The sequence below is a fragment of the Apodemus sylvaticus genome, chromosome 14 (assembly GCF_947179515.1).
Source record: "Apodemus sylvaticus chromosome 14, mApoSyl1.1, whole genome shotgun sequence".
Taxonomy (NCBI): domain Eukaryota; kingdom Metazoa; phylum Chordata; class Mammalia; order Rodentia; family Muridae; genus Apodemus; species Apodemus sylvaticus.
Genome location: NC_067485.1, coordinates 27,049,564 through 27,065,018, shown reverse-complemented (window position 1 = coordinate 27,065,018; position 15,455 = coordinate 27,049,564). Strand labels below are relative to the sequence as shown.

The window sequence follows — 15,455 nt, the reverse complement described above, 5'->3', positions numbered from 1 at the left end:
CAAGTAAACACATATCATACTACCCAGCTCTTACTATGTCTTTTCTAAAAGAAAATAACCCCCCCCCCCATGGAGGGAGACTCAGTTTATATTGTCCTAGCTCCTCCTATCTATCTGGGAGGATGAGATCTGCTGAAGGCAAGACAGAAGGACAGAAGTGCCTAGATGTACCTGTCATCCATACCAAAAGTCATAGGGGTCTAACAAATAGAGGCAAAAAGCATTTAAGTGTATGTTCCCAGAGCAATGAACCATTCTGATGACATTCACACTACTTAAAACAGGCGTTCTCAACCTGTGGGTAGTGAGGTTCAAAGGACCCTTTTATATCTATGTAAACATGGATGTTTACATTATGATTCCTTGCAGTAGCAAAAGTGGAGTTATGAAGTTGCAATGACAACTGAAAATCATTTTATGGTTGGGGGGTTACCACAACATGAGGAAATGTATCAAAGGGTCACCGCAGTAGGAAGGTTGTGAGGAATAGTGTAGGACTCAGATATCAGAGCTCTGTTTATTCCTGTGCAAGCATGTTTTCCATGCACAGTCTCTATAAATCTGGGTAGGGAATGATTATAAGCCAGGCAACAAGGTTTGGGGTATATTACCTGTAAAAACTTAATGAATTTTTTTAATTAAGATTGTAAATAAAACTTTTCTTTAGTCAAAAGGGAAAAAATACTGTAAGAAAGAATAATCTGTAAGAGAGATAAAAATCTTTGATTATTTCACAAGCATCCCCCATACAGTAATATGCTCATGATATTTACATTGAAACTGGCCCTTAAATTATTTTTGATATGAATTAATTTTCCAAAGCAGCAGTTGAAACTTATAATGCTATTTGGAACTGTTAAGTCAATGGTGAAGAAGATACAACTTCACCCCCAAAATAATTAACTTGATTACCAGTGTTTTAAATTTGTGTACAGCTTCCAGGAATTTAAACGCTTAAATGAATCTAACTTACATTTAAATTGTGGTTTCTAATTCTCTGTATAATATTAACAAATATATAAGTGGCCTGCAGATCTTTGATATTATTCAGATAAAGGTTTTACAATTAAACTATGCAAACACTGTCTGCCAAGACTTCGTTTGTTTGCTGCAAGGCTAAACACTGAGATAGGGACTGACTATAAAAACTTAATAAAAAGAAAAATTTTATAAAAGAGGCTGCAAGAAGGGGGAAACTCATTCTGTAGCACACTGAAAACACAAAATGATGGATTTAGATCACTTTACAAATTCAAGAAGAGAGAATGGCAAAATAACTAATATTTTAGTATTATATCAAATTAACAGGCCAGGAAAATACAAAAGATAAAAAACAGAAACAAAAAAACCCATTCTGCTTAGCTACTGATTATCCACACAAAATAAAGTATGTGTGGCTTAAAGTAAGAAATTTAATTTTAAAATTCTAAACTGCATAAAAGGAAGAAAACAGTTTTAAATTTTTCATGACAAATTATTTGTAAAATTTGAGCTACTTGAGTAAGTTATAACATTTGTGCAAAAAAAAATTGCTTGGCTGGTGGTGAATTTTAAACTCCTTACCATTGTGTTTCACCTTACCCTTTTAAGACAGTCTGGTTTTTTATCTTAGGCTGCCCAGACACTATGTAGGCAAAGCTGGCCTTGAACTAACATCATTAACTCTTGCCTTAGCCTCTCTGGTGATGAACTTAAAGGTCTGCATGATCACACTCTGTTGAATATCTTTATTTTAGAAGTCAAGTTCTTATTGTAAGGCAATCAGGAAGTCTAGAAATTACCTGTTGGAACTCTAACAAAGGGGTTAACACTGTAGTGATATGGGAGTCATAACTGAGTAAGCAAAAGCACTCGAATGATCAGGAAAGACAAAGAGGAGGTTTAAAGAGCTTTTCACAAAAAGATCTGAATGAGATGGGTCAGTAATAAGTGCATTAAGATTATGTAGTAAATAAAGGAATGCACATTAGAGAAAGAACAGGGTTCTTCCATGAGCACCGTGTGACATGCTATGTTCCAGTTCTCCTACATCTCTTCATCTGCTGTGGAAACACATGCCCTTGAAATTTTTCTATATCACCATTCCATTATATTTATCATCAGTACATTCTACCTTCTCAACCCCTATGTGTGGATTTAGGATCCTCATCAAAGAATAATTTAAATGTGGATAAAGAGGACCATCAGAATTATTTATAAGATGCAGGGGAAAAATGTGAGGCTATCTATCATCCAACAATAAATATATTTATGTACTTAATACTTCACATTCAGCATGCTGTGTAACAGTGTTTGGACATTAAATGTTTAAGAACCGAGTAAAGAAAGTAAAAATTTTTTATCATACATTAAGGGGAAACAATACCTAATCTGTTCTTGTGGTTGGTGTACATACAACTTTGTAAAATTATACACATAGGATATAAAAGTTGGAATTAAATATACCTAAGTTTAACAGTACTTTCTTTGTCTAGATGATCAAGATAAAATGATCTAGATGTGGTTTTTAATTTACTTTCAAAAATTTTTTTAACAGTTTCCACATAGCAATGATTCTTTAAATAATAAGGAAAAAACATAAAAGACACAAATGCTTTTTTTAAATTATAAAATCAAGTCCAAATAAGTATATTTATTCTTAAGAGTCTTGTGCAGAGGCAAAATCTTTGTTCCGTCAACTCTCTCATCAGAACCATAGGGAATGGGAATTCTCTCAGCACTGAAACCCTTCAGTAACAAATTACCCAGACTCCTGGAGCAATGAAAGCTAGTCAGCCAATCTCAGCAGGGTCCAGTTCCCATAATGAAGAGTTTCCAATGCCCAGAGCTAAAGCAAATTCTCTGTTAACAGCCAGCATCCTTTGTGTTCCTACAAGTCCACCTGTTTATCAGTATTGTGTTGATATCCCTGTACCACGATCATTGCCTGTATATATATTGACTAGATGTCAACCCCCATCAATCAGCATGTACAAATCTTTATTGGGATTTTTCACTAAGATAAGCTCTTATGATTTCTGCATCTCTTTACTAAATCTATGTCAAAATAACAAAGCAAAACAAAAACTCTCCACTTTATTCACTGCGTGTATCTGCTGTAGGCAGTGCTTCCTTCAGAGAACTGGTCTACCCAGCATCATTCCATGGCAGAGAACGGTATTTTGAAATGGTTCAGAGACACCCAGACACCCCAAGACTCCCAGGGACTGAACCATCAACCAAGGGGTACACATGGTTCCAGCCAAAAATGTGGCAGAGGAATGCCTTGTTGGGCATCAGTGGGAGGAGTGGTCTTTGGTCAGGGTAAAGGCTCAATAGAGGCCCCAACAAAGGGAAACAGACGGGGGTGGGAGGTGAGGGGTGTGGGGAGGAGGTGGGAGTGTGTCACATAGAGGGGCATATACATGGAGGCAGGGGGTGGGAGGAGGGGTTGGAAATCTTTGGGGAGGGGGGCTTTTGGGAGGGGGCAAATTGGCAAAGGTTTTACCATTGGCAATGTAAATGAAGATACTCAATTAAAAAAAAGAAAAAACAGACATGGTTCAAAGAAAAAATGTTCAGCTGATGCATTGAGTTGACTCACTTATTCTAAAACACTGGCTTCTAAAATAAAATCCGAAGCTCTACTTGGGATTTCTGAGCATGCCTGGTTCTAACAAACTAAGTTAGGCATAGAGGGCGATAAAGACTAGGGTTAAGGTAATACACCAAGATTCATGAAGCTGAATTCTTCCAGATTAAGTATCTATGTTACGTGCAAAACTCATCCATCTTACCCTTCCCCTTTATCGATTTCCACCTATTATTAAGCTTCCCTCTCCTATAATGTTTACTTCTCTACAGGGCTTTAGATATCTTTGTTCTTTGATATCAAAACAATTTCTACTTATTTGGTGGATAAATTCTGTGCTAACTTTTCCATACTTCACAAATAATCTATATTATTAAATTGTAGATGTCAAGTGAAGAATGTAGATCTAAATATTTTAGCTGAGAAGAGATTCACTGATGTGGGAAGAAATGATATATAATACTCTCTTGTAATTTTTAAAATCACAGATGTATAAATTTTATGACCTATGCTTTTTTTTTTTTTTTTTTTTTTCCAATCATTCATTTTTTTTTTTTATTATTCGATATAATTTATTTACATTTCAAATGATTTCCCCTTTTCTAGCCCCCCCACTCCCCGAAAGTCCCGCAAGCCCCCTTCTCTTCCCCTGTCCTCCCACCCACCCCTTCCCACTTCCCCGTTCTGGTTTTGCTGAATACTGTTTCACTGAGTCTTTCCAGAACCAGGGGCCACTCCTCCTTTCTTCTTGTACCTCATTTGATGTGTGGATTATGTTTTGGGTATTCCAGTTTTCTAGGTTAATATCCACTTATTAGTGAGTGCATACCATGATTCACCTTTTGAGTCTGGGTTACCTCACTTAGTATGATATTCTCTAGCTCCATCCATTTGCCTAAGAATTTCATGAATTCATTGTTTCTAATGGCTGAATAGTACTCCATTGTGTAGATATACCACATTTTTTGCATCCACTCTTCTGTTGAGGGATACCTGGGTTCTTTCCAGCATCTGGCAATTACAAATAGGGCTGCTATGAACATAGTAGAACATGTATCCTTATTACATGGTGGGGAGTCTTCTGGGTATATGCCCAGGAGTGGTATAGCAGGATCTTCTGGAAGTAAGGTGCCCAGTTTTCGGAGGAACCGCCAGACTGATTTCCAGAGTGGTTGTACCAATTTGCAACCCCACCAGCAGTGGAGGAGTGTTCCTCTTTCTCCACACCCTCTCCAACACCTGCTGTCTCCTGAATTTTTAATCTTAGCCATTCTGACTGGTGTAAGATGAAATCTTAGGGTTGTTTTGATTTGCATTTCCCTAATGACTAATGAAGTTGAGCATTTTTTAAGATGCTTCTCCGCCATCCGAAGTTCTTCAGGTGAGAATTCTTTGTTTAACTCTGTACCCCATTTTTTAATAGGGTTGTTTGGTTTTCTGGAGTCTAACTTCTTGAGTTCTTTATATATATTGGATATTAGCCCTCTATCTGATGTAGGATTGGTGAAGATCTTTTCCCAATTTGTTGGTTGCCGATTTGTCCTCTTGATGGTGTCCTTTGCCTTACAGAAACTTTGTAATTTTATGAGGTCCCATTTGTCAATTCTTGCTCTTAGAGCATACGCTATTGGTGTTCTGTTCAGAAACTTTCTCCCTGTACCGATGTCCTCAAGGGTCTTCCCCAGTTTTTTTTCTATTAGCTTCAGAGTGTCTGGCTTTATTTGGAGGTCCTTGATCCATTTGGATTTGAGCTTAGTACAAGGAGACAAGGATGGATCAATTCGCATTCTTCTGCATGCTGACCTCCAGTTGAACCAGCACCATTTGTTGAAAAGGCTATCTTTTTTCCATTGGATGTTTTCAGCCTCTTTGTCGAGGATCAAGTGGCCATAGGTGTGTGGGTTCATTTCTGGATCTTCAATCCTGTTCCATTGATCCTCCTGTCTGTCACTGTACCAATACCATGCAGTTTTTAACACTATTGCTCTGTAGTATTGCTTGAGGTCAGGGATACTGATTCCCCCAGATTTCCTTTTGTTGCTGAGAATAGTTTTAGCTATCCTGGGTTTTTTGTTGTTCCAGATGAATTTGATAATTGCTCTTTCTAGCTCTGTGAAGAATTGAGTTGGGATTTTGATGGGTATTGCATTGAATCTGTATAGTGCTTTAGGCAAAATGGCCATTTTAACTATATTGATTCTACCGATCCATGAGCATGGGAGGTTTTCCCATTTTTTGAGGTCTTCTTCCATTTCCTTCTTCAGAGTCTTGAAGTTCTTGTCATACAGATCTTTCACATGTTTGGTTAGAGTCACCCCAAGATACTTTATACTGTTTGAGGCTATTGTGAAGGGGGTCATTTCCCTAATTTCTTTCTCAGCCTGCTTATCCTTTGAGTATAGGAAGGCCACTGATTTGCTTGAGTTGACTTTATAACCTGCCACTTTGCTGAAGTTGTTTATCAGCTGTAGGAGCTCTCTAGTGGAGTTCTTTGGGTCACTTAGGTAGACGATCATGTCGTCTGCAAATAATGATAGTTTGACTTCTTCCTTTCCAATTTGTATCCCTTTGACCTCCTTATGTTGTCGAATTGCCCGAGCTAGTACCTCAAGTACAATATTGAAAAGATAAGGAGAAAGGGGGCAGCCTTGTCTGGTCCCTGATTTCAGTGGGATTGCTTCAAGTTTCTCTCCATTTAGTTTGATGCTGGCTACCGGTTTGCTGTATATTGCTTTTACTATGTTTAGGTATGGGCCTTGAATTCCTGTTCTCTCCAAGACTTTAAGCATGAAGGGATGCTGAATTTTGTCAAATGCTTTTTCAGCATCCAATGAAATGACCATGTGGTTTTGTTCTTTGAGTTTGTTTATGTAGTGGATTGTATTGATGGATTTCCGTATATTGAACCAACCCTGCATTCCTGGGATAAAGCCTACTTGATCATGGTGGATGATCGTTTTGATGTGTTCTTGGATTCGGTTGGCAAGAATTTTATTGAGTATTTTTGCATCGATGTTCATAAGGGAAATTGGTCTGAAGTTCTCTTTCTTTGTTGGATCTTTGTGTGGCTTTGGTATCAGCGTAATTGTGGCTTCGTAGAAGGAATTGGGTAGTGTTCCTTCTGTTTCTATTTTGTGGAATAGTTTGAAGAGTATTGGTGTTAACTCTTCTTTGAAGGTCTGGTAGAATTCTGCACTGAAGCCATCTGGTCCTGTGCTTTTTTTGGTTGGAAGACTTTCTATGACTCCTTCTATTTCTTTAGGCATTATGGGACTGTTTAGATGGTCTAGTTGGTCCTGATTTAATTTTGGTATTTGGTATCTGTCAAGGAAATTGTCCATTTCCTCCAGATTCTCCAGTTGTGTTGAGTATAGGCTCTTGTAGTAGGATCTGATGATTTTTTGGATTTCCTCAGTTTCCGTTGTTATATCTCCCTTTTCATTTCTAAGTTTGTTAATTTGGATACTTTCTCTGTGCCCTTTGGTCATTCTGGCTAAGGGTTTATCTATCTTGTTGATTTTCTCAAAGAACCAGCTCCTGGTATTGTTGATTTTTTGTATGGTTCTCTTTGTTTCTACTTGATTGATTTCGGCCCTGAGTTTGATGATTTCCTGCCTTCTACTCCTCCTGGGCGAAATAGCTTCTTTTTGTTCCAGGGCTTTCAGGTGTGTCATTAAGCTGGTAATGTATGCTCTCTCCATTTTCTTTTTGGAGGCACTCAGGGCTATGAGTTTTCCTCTTAGCACTGCTTTCATTGTGTCCCATAGATTTGGGTATGTTGTGTTTTCATTTTCATTGTGTTCTAAAAAGTCTTTAATTTCTTTCTTTATTTCTTCCTTGACCAAGGTATCATTGAGTAGAGTATTGTTCAGTTTCCACGTGTATGTGGGCTTTCTGTTGTTTCTGTTGCTATTGAAGACCACTTTTACTCCATAGTGATCAGATAGGAGGCATGGGATTAGTTCGATCTTCTTATATTTGTTGAGGTCTGTCTTGTGACCTATTATATGGTCGATTTTGGAGAAGGTACCATGAGGTGCTGAGAAAAAGGTATATTCTTTTGTTTTAGGATAGAATGTTCTATATATATCTGTTAAATCTAATTGGTCCAAAGCTTCAATTAGTTTCATTGTGTCCCTGTTTAGTTTCTGTTTTCCTGATCGGTCCATTGAGGAAAGTGCAGTGTTGAAGTCACCCACAATTATTGTGTTAGGTGCAATGTGTGCTTTTAGTTTTAATAAAGTTTCTTTTACAAAAGAGGGTGCCCTTACATTTGGGGCATAGATGTTCAGGATTGTCAGTTCTTCTTTTTGTATTTTTCCTTTGACCAGCAAGAAGTGACCCTCAGGGTCTCTTTTGATGACTTTGGGTTGAAAGTCAATTTTATCTGATATTAAAATGGCTACTCCAGCTTGTTTCCTGAGACCATTTGCTTGTAAAATTGTCTTCCAGCCTTTTACTCTAAGGTAGTGTTTGTCTTTGACCCTGAGGTGTGTTTCCTGTAAGCAGCAAAATGTAGGGTCCTGTTTACGTATCCATTCAGTTAGTCTGTGTCTTTTTATTGGGGCATTAAGTCCATTGATGTTAAGAGATATTAAGGAATAGTGATTGTTACTTCCTATCATTTTTGACGTTATTTTTTAAATTTGAATGCTTAACTTCTTTTGGGTTTGATGAAAGGTTACTATCTTCCTTTTTCCAGGGTGAAGTTTCCCTCCTTGTATTGGTGTTGTCCTCCTATTATCCTTTTTAGGGCCGGGTTTGTGGATAGATATTGGGTAAACTTGGTTTTGTCATGAAATATCTTAGTTTCTCCATCTATGGTGATTGAGAGTTTTGCTGGATATAGTAGTTTTGGTTGGCATTTGTGTTCTCTTAGAGTCTGCATGAGATCTGCCCAGGACCTTCTAGCCTTCATAGTCTCAGGTGAAAAGTCTGCTGTGATTCTGATAGGTCTTCCTTTATATGTTACTTGGCCTTTTTCTCTTACTGCCTTTAGTATTCTTTCTTTGTTTAGAACATTTGGTGTTTTGATTATTATGTGACGGGAAGTATTTCTGTTCTGGTCCAGTCTGTTTGGAGTTCTGTAGGCTTCTTGTATATTCATGGGCATCTCTCTCTTTAGGTTAGGGAAGTTTTCTTCCATAATTTTATTGAAGATATTTGCTGGCCCTTTAAGTTGTAAATCTTCACTCTCCTCTATGCCTATAATCCTTAGGTTTGGTCTTCTCATTGTGTCCTGGATTTCCTGGATATTTTGGGTTACAAGCTTTTTGCATTTTGCATTTTCTTTAACTGTTGAGTCCATGGTTTCTATGGAATCTTCAGCATCTGAGATTCTTTCTTCTATCTCTTGTATTCTGTTGTTGATATTTGTATCTCTGTCCCCTGATTTCTTCCCAAGGCTTTCTATCTCCAAAGTTGTCTCCCTTTGAGTTTTCTTCGTTGTTTCTACTTCTGATTTTAGATCCTGGATGGTTTTGCTTAGCTCCTTCACTTGCATGTTTGTGTTTTCCTGTAATTCTTTAAGAGATTTTTGTGTTCTCTCTTTCATGAGCTCAGCCTGTTGACCAAAGTTCTCCTGTATTTCTTTAAGAGATTTTTGTGTTTCGTCTTTCATGACCTCAGCCTGTTGAGCAAAGTTCTCCTGTATTTCTTTAAGTGTTTTTTGCATTTCCTCCTTGTTGGCTTTTGTATTCTCCTGGATTTCTTTCAATGATTTTTGTGTTTCCCTTGCAAGGGCTTCTACCTTTTGATCCATTGTCTCCTGAATTTCTTTATGTATGACCTTCATGTGTTCCTGTACCAGCATCATGACCAGTGATTTTAAATCCAAATCTTGTTTTACTGGTGTGATGGGGTATCCAGGACATGTTGGTAGAGGAGAATTGGGTTCAGATGTTGCCATATTGCCTTGATTTCTGTTAGTGACGTTCCTGCGTTTGCCTTTTGCCATCTAGATCTCACTGGTTTATCTTGTCAGTGCTGGACTCACCAGTGCAAGCTGCCCCTTCCCAGTTGGCCTCTGGTGCACAGCTTACCTCCTGCACTGCTTGTAGACAGTGTGCTTCTGCCCAGGCTGTTCAGATCCCAAAGCAGGCACCCGAAGGCTCCCGCTGGGGCCCGCTGGATTCACTGGAGCACACTGACTTCTCCCAGCTGGCCGCCCGGAAGCCCAGCTAGCCACTTGCAGGACTTGGAGATGTAATGCTGCCGCCCAGACTGATCTGGATCCGGAAGCGGAGAGAGTAGAGCTAAGGGCTTCTGCCTGAGGCCTTGCCCCAGATTGTGTCTGTGGAGCAGATGGAGCCCGTGTGCACTCCCAGGGAGTGCCGACGGTGTATGCTACTGTGACCTCCCCTGAGTTCCGCTCACTCCGCTGGGCAGCCGATCTGCCAACCGGGCTATCGCACACAAGGTTAGCCTGGCCGCCCAGTCCCTGAGTCCAGGCAAAAGCCTGGGAGGCCAAGGTCCGAGCAAAGTTCCCCTACGGCTTTGACTGTTAATTGGGTTTGCCAGGTGACTAGGATGGCGGGCGTGTGCGCCCGCGCTCCCTGAAAGCGCCGGGAGAGTCTGCTTTGCTAACAATCACCTGGGCGGGTTGACTCACAGATGGCCCACCAAGCCGCCCAGTTCTTGGGGTCAGTCCTGTGCCTTTTGGGGCCTGGACCCCCGCTTTGTTAGCCTTAGGCTATGCCTGTTACAGGTCTGCCCGCCTGAGCTCTCTGTCGTCCTGCAGGCAAAATGGCGGCGGCACGCTCGCAGGCCTGGGCAAAAAACCTCCTGGTTGGGTTGGCACCCCGATGGCCCCCCGACCCGCCCAGGGCCTGGGTGCAGGCCAACGCCCGTCGGGCTCAGACCACCGCGGTGTTGGCCTCGGATTATGTTTGTGTACCTCAGTCTGTCCGATTCCTGGAGTACGGAACCAAGATGGATCCTCCTCTCCTGACTGGTGGGAGGCCGAGTTCTGAAGTGGCCTCCGTGCAGGAAAGGCGCCGCACAACTGCAGCTGCTTGCTGCCCGGCTGGTCAGCGAAGGTCAGTGGTCGTGGGCGCAGGGCCTAACTGGACCCTGTGACGCCTTGGTTCCACTGCTGATGGCCCTTCAGCTGGAGCAGCCACTGCTGCCGCTGCTGCCGCCGCCGCCGCCACCGCCGCCGCCCGTTCTGACCTATGCTTTTATTTCTTTAACTTTTTGGAAACTGTACTCATTTTAAATAATACAGTGATTGTTCGTGTGGATCCTCTTACAAAATCCATGCATGTGTGTAATATTTCACCACGTTATACAAGAAAACTCTCATCATCTAGTAAATAAACAAATTTGCTTGGGGCCACACTACAATTGGGTGCTCAAATGTAAACTGAATTATCAGGGAAAACCTCTTCTTTTGCCAAGGAAAGTAAGTGCCCTAAAAAAGATGATATATACCCCTTATGACATGTCAAAATCCAAACCAGCCCTGGGTCAAAACAATACAATTCACTCAGAAGGACTGAGACTTCTATTGAAGCTATGCTAGTGAAGTAAGTAAGGACCACATCAGGGAATGATCTGTCCACTGAAAAGAAACTCAAGCAGGGACTTCACTCCTCAAACAATGTCTCTCACATGAGAATCCCCTCTGTGCCCTGTTCTAAGAACCTGCAATTCACCAGGGCCCCACTGTCCTCTACATCATGAGCCAATATCTGTCTACAACATTCAAAGCTGTCTGCACCTGTGCTATTGCTGTGTCTTCAGAGTGTTTAGTCACATCTGCTTTGCTTGGGTGTTCTCAAAAGTGCTCTTTCTTCTGGAAATTTGATTTCTACATCAAAATGGATTCAAATTTTATCCACATATAACAGACTTCTTTTTTTTTTTCTTTAACTATATTTCATTTGTGTGCAGATTTGTAAGAAAACGAAAAGTAAGCAAATATTGGCCGTGTGCTATCATTCTGTGTTTCCTGCATCTCCTGCAGTATAATGTACTTCCTGCCATGCATTGAAACTCACAGAATCAATAAAGCAAAACCATTAGTCAAAGTTTCTTTGTTTGTCCTTTATCCTCATAAGTTCTAATAGAATATTTTTCCCTTAGAAACATCAAAATATCTCATGGTGGACATTGAAGAGATGATCCAATGGTTAAGAACAGTTACAGCTCTTGCAGAAAGTTCAGTTCCCAGTACCCTCCTTAGCCATCTTACAATGGCCTGTAGCTCCAGCTCCAGGATATTAGACATACTCTTCTAGTCTGGATAAGTACCTGTACACACATGAATACACACACACACACACACACACACACACACACACATGAGAGAGAGAGAGAGAGAGAGAGAGAGAGAGAGAGAGAGAGAGAGAGAGAGAGAGAGAGAATTTCCTTCAAAACACAGTCAATCAGACTGGAAATTCAACCTCATATTTTTAACTCCCATAACCAGTTTCTTCTTGTTTATTAGTAATCTTTGCCTTGTAGACTGCTGAAGCTAACCCCCATCTGGCCAAATCTAAAAGTTGAATTTACATGAAATAGCATCCTCTCCATCATTCTCTACATTAAACTTAGAGCTCCCCTGCCACATTCTGTTCTGATCCTTACCCATCTCATAAGCGCATCTCTAACTTCCATTCTGTTGCCACTCACGTTAAGGTTTGGCTCTCCTTTGTTCACATAATTACAGTGGCTTTCTGGTGAGCTTTTCTTGCTTTCCATCTGCCACCCATTAAATCCAACTCCATTTCTACTAGTGGAATGATCTTCCTAAAATGAAAATTATTTAACATCCCCTACTGCTTTCATCTTTCCACAGAAGAGTACAAACTCTGTAGCATGGACCAAAAAAAAAAAAAATCCTCTCTCCATGTGATCTGTGAGCACATTATCAACCTAATCTCACCTGTGTACTCTTGCCATGTTGCAATATTTTGACTGGACAAAGAATATGCTTCAGTTTTTGTCATACCTGTGTGACTTTTTACTTCTTCTCTTTGCCTGATGTTATGCATGCCTTTGTCTTTCTTCTGGCCAATTCCATTAAAATATCAATATCAGTTAGGGTAACCCCGATTCCCACTGAAGTTTCCGGCTATTATACTAGCCTTCTTCAGACTTACACTGGTTTCTTGTCTCCCCTCTACTCCTTGAAAATATTGTCTTGATTTCTTCCTGCATATTTATTTATTTATTTATTTATTTATTTATTTATTTATTTATTGTTTTTTTTCGAGACAGGGTTTCTTTGTATAGCCCCGGCTGTCCTGGAACTCACTCTGTGGGCCAGGTTGGCCGCGAACTCAGAAATCTGCCTGCCTCTGCCTCCCAGAGCTGTGGGATTACAGGCATGCACCACCACCACCAGGCTCTTACTGCGTTCTTAAAAATGAAATCTTAGTAAGAATATTTAATGTGAGATCTACCCTCCCATGTGCACAGCACATTATCATAAATTATACATACATTGTTGTGCAACATGCTTCTACCTCTTAAGCATTGGACATTATATACCTATCAAATGATAATCATCTGTTTCCTTTCCATCAATCCATCTGAATACCACCATTCTACTCTTATTCTCTGGCTTTGATTGTTTTAGATATCTCACCATAGTAAATAATGAGGTATTTGTTTCTGGTTTTGTTTTGTTCTGCTTTACTGTCATTGGCTCTTTTTATTTAGCATACAATGTTCTCAATTCTCATCCATATTAGCGTACATCACAGTGTTCTGTTCACTTTTTCTGGTTGCAACAAATTATTGTACATATTTATTCCTTATCACCTATTTCTCTCCTGAGAGATTTCTAGGAGCTGTTCACAGATTAGTATGAACAGTGTTCTAATGATTTCAGTTCTTTTGGTTTTATACCCAGAAGTGAGTTTGGACTATATGACAAAGCTACAGTAACATATAGAACATCAGTATAAAAGGCAGGCCCTGACCACTACAGGAGACAAGAGCATCCACTGATAACTACACAATGTTTAGATGATCTTTTCGATATCTGACACGATGTATCAGGGAAAAATGGGCTTCTTTATTATATAAAGTTGGAGTGGCTGGATACTCAATAGCAAAACAGGTAAATAGACCGGGATTTTATACCATGCACAAATATCCATGCAAAGTGGACATTTTTAATGAAATCTATAAAAATGGAGAAATCCAAAGGGTTAACTTCATAAGGTTCATCCTAGCAATAACTTCATAGATTTGAATTGTTGCCACAAGCCAAATAGACATTTCATATGGTGTTGAAAGAAGCTTTAGAGCAGGTTGTTCAGCTGAAGAGCATCTTCACAGCACGGGAAATAGCTGTCAGATAAGAAGTCTTCCTAGCATTTTTCTTCTTTGTATTTATTTGTTTTATAGTGCTTTCACACACATTTGTACACCTACATATAAGCACACACACACATACATACACACACACTTTGCCTGCTTAATTGACAACATAGCACAACTAGGTCATCAGAATACTCATGACTAAAGCTAAATGATTATTCTTCTCTTGGTGATTTGTAAGCAGATGAGAAGTAGGAAAAGAAAGAAAAATGGAAGAGGAAAAAGAATCATCAATGAATTTCCTAGAATATTTTTGTATGTCAAGAAATTACTCTTTGTTTCTGTTACTCCATTATCTGGAAAAATGAAAGTAATAATCTCCAGCTAATCTAGACCTTTTCTCCCAAAGTCAAGTCATGTTTTCTGCCTTTTCATTATGTAAATAATTGTACATAACCAGGGGAAATTCTGCCTGAAGACTTAGATGTTTCTAATACATTCTCTCTTCCTCCCTCCCTCCATTCATCTTTCCCTCCCTTCCATCTTCCTTCCTGCCTCCCCTCCATTACAGCTCAACTTCAGGACTAGAAGCTGAAGAGTATAATAATAGAAGCACCTTACCTGAGGCAATACACGTACAAACTCAAGGAAGAGATGACAAACAGCAGAGTGTAAGCTACCACTGTGATTAGAGCACCGAGGATGGCGGGTTGCTTGGTTCTCAGGAACATCCAGTAGAGTTTAGCTGCATCTGCAATAGGTGTCTCCCCATTATGTGCAAGCCGCTGAGAAAGGGAGGCATAGATTGAAATAAGCACGGAGACATCATCGTGTCAGATTAATTCAAGGACATGAAACTCTAAGGTGCCATAATTTGTTTCTAAATTAAATCTTGTAAGTACTGAAAATTGCACAAAGAATGAGAAAATAGGGTGGGTTTTGCGTGCTTGGTTTAGCAGATTTTTCTCATTTTCCCCTGCAAGGCTTGAAAGTGCATGCACTTGACGTGCAATTCATGAAGCAAAAGGCATGTTTTATTTATGTGCTATTAACTCGTGAATTTAATGAGCACAAGAAATAAAGAAATTAAATGTGATGGTGCAAAGATTCCTTTATTTCTGAAACCAATTTGATAGGAATTTAATTTGTGCTATGCACAAAAGGGATGGCTTATTTTAGAAACTTATAACAAAAAGGTCCCAGGCTATTTTATGTGAGCTTGAAAACTAAAGTTTACATTAGGTTAATTTAAAAACATGCCCCGATTTGATGGGAGGAAACACATATTCTGTATTGTATTCTAAATAACTTCCAAGAAATGAGGTCTTTAAAGACAATTCTGTATTGTAAAGAACCTACAGTGTCATCATATAACATCGTTGACCTCTAAATTGTATGAAGCATGAATGTCCCTTACATGTGATTCCCTTGATATCAAGTAGAAGCGATGAGCATTCTAAAGTAGAAATTTCTTCTTCAAGCTGAGGGAGAGAACCATTTCTTTAGTGCTTAAACTGGCAATTATGTAAATATAGTTTGAAAAGGCTCTTTTAAAAGTAGCTAATCCAAATCACATATGTGAGACGGAAACTGAAGACTAGACGGGTTAATT

General features: G+C 39.6%; 1 protein-coding gene across 1 annotated transcript in view; it reads right to left on the bottom strand.

The window, feature by feature from the left end:
• Positions 1–15,455, bottom strand: part of LOC127664524 (uncharacterized) — a 288,099-nt gene that overhangs the window by 67,863 nt on the left and 204,781 nt on the right. The window contains 1 exon segment of the mRNA XM_052156600.1: positions 14,465–14,628. Within this exon segment, the coding sequence (XP_052012560.1) occupies positions 14,465–14,628 (164 nt within the window).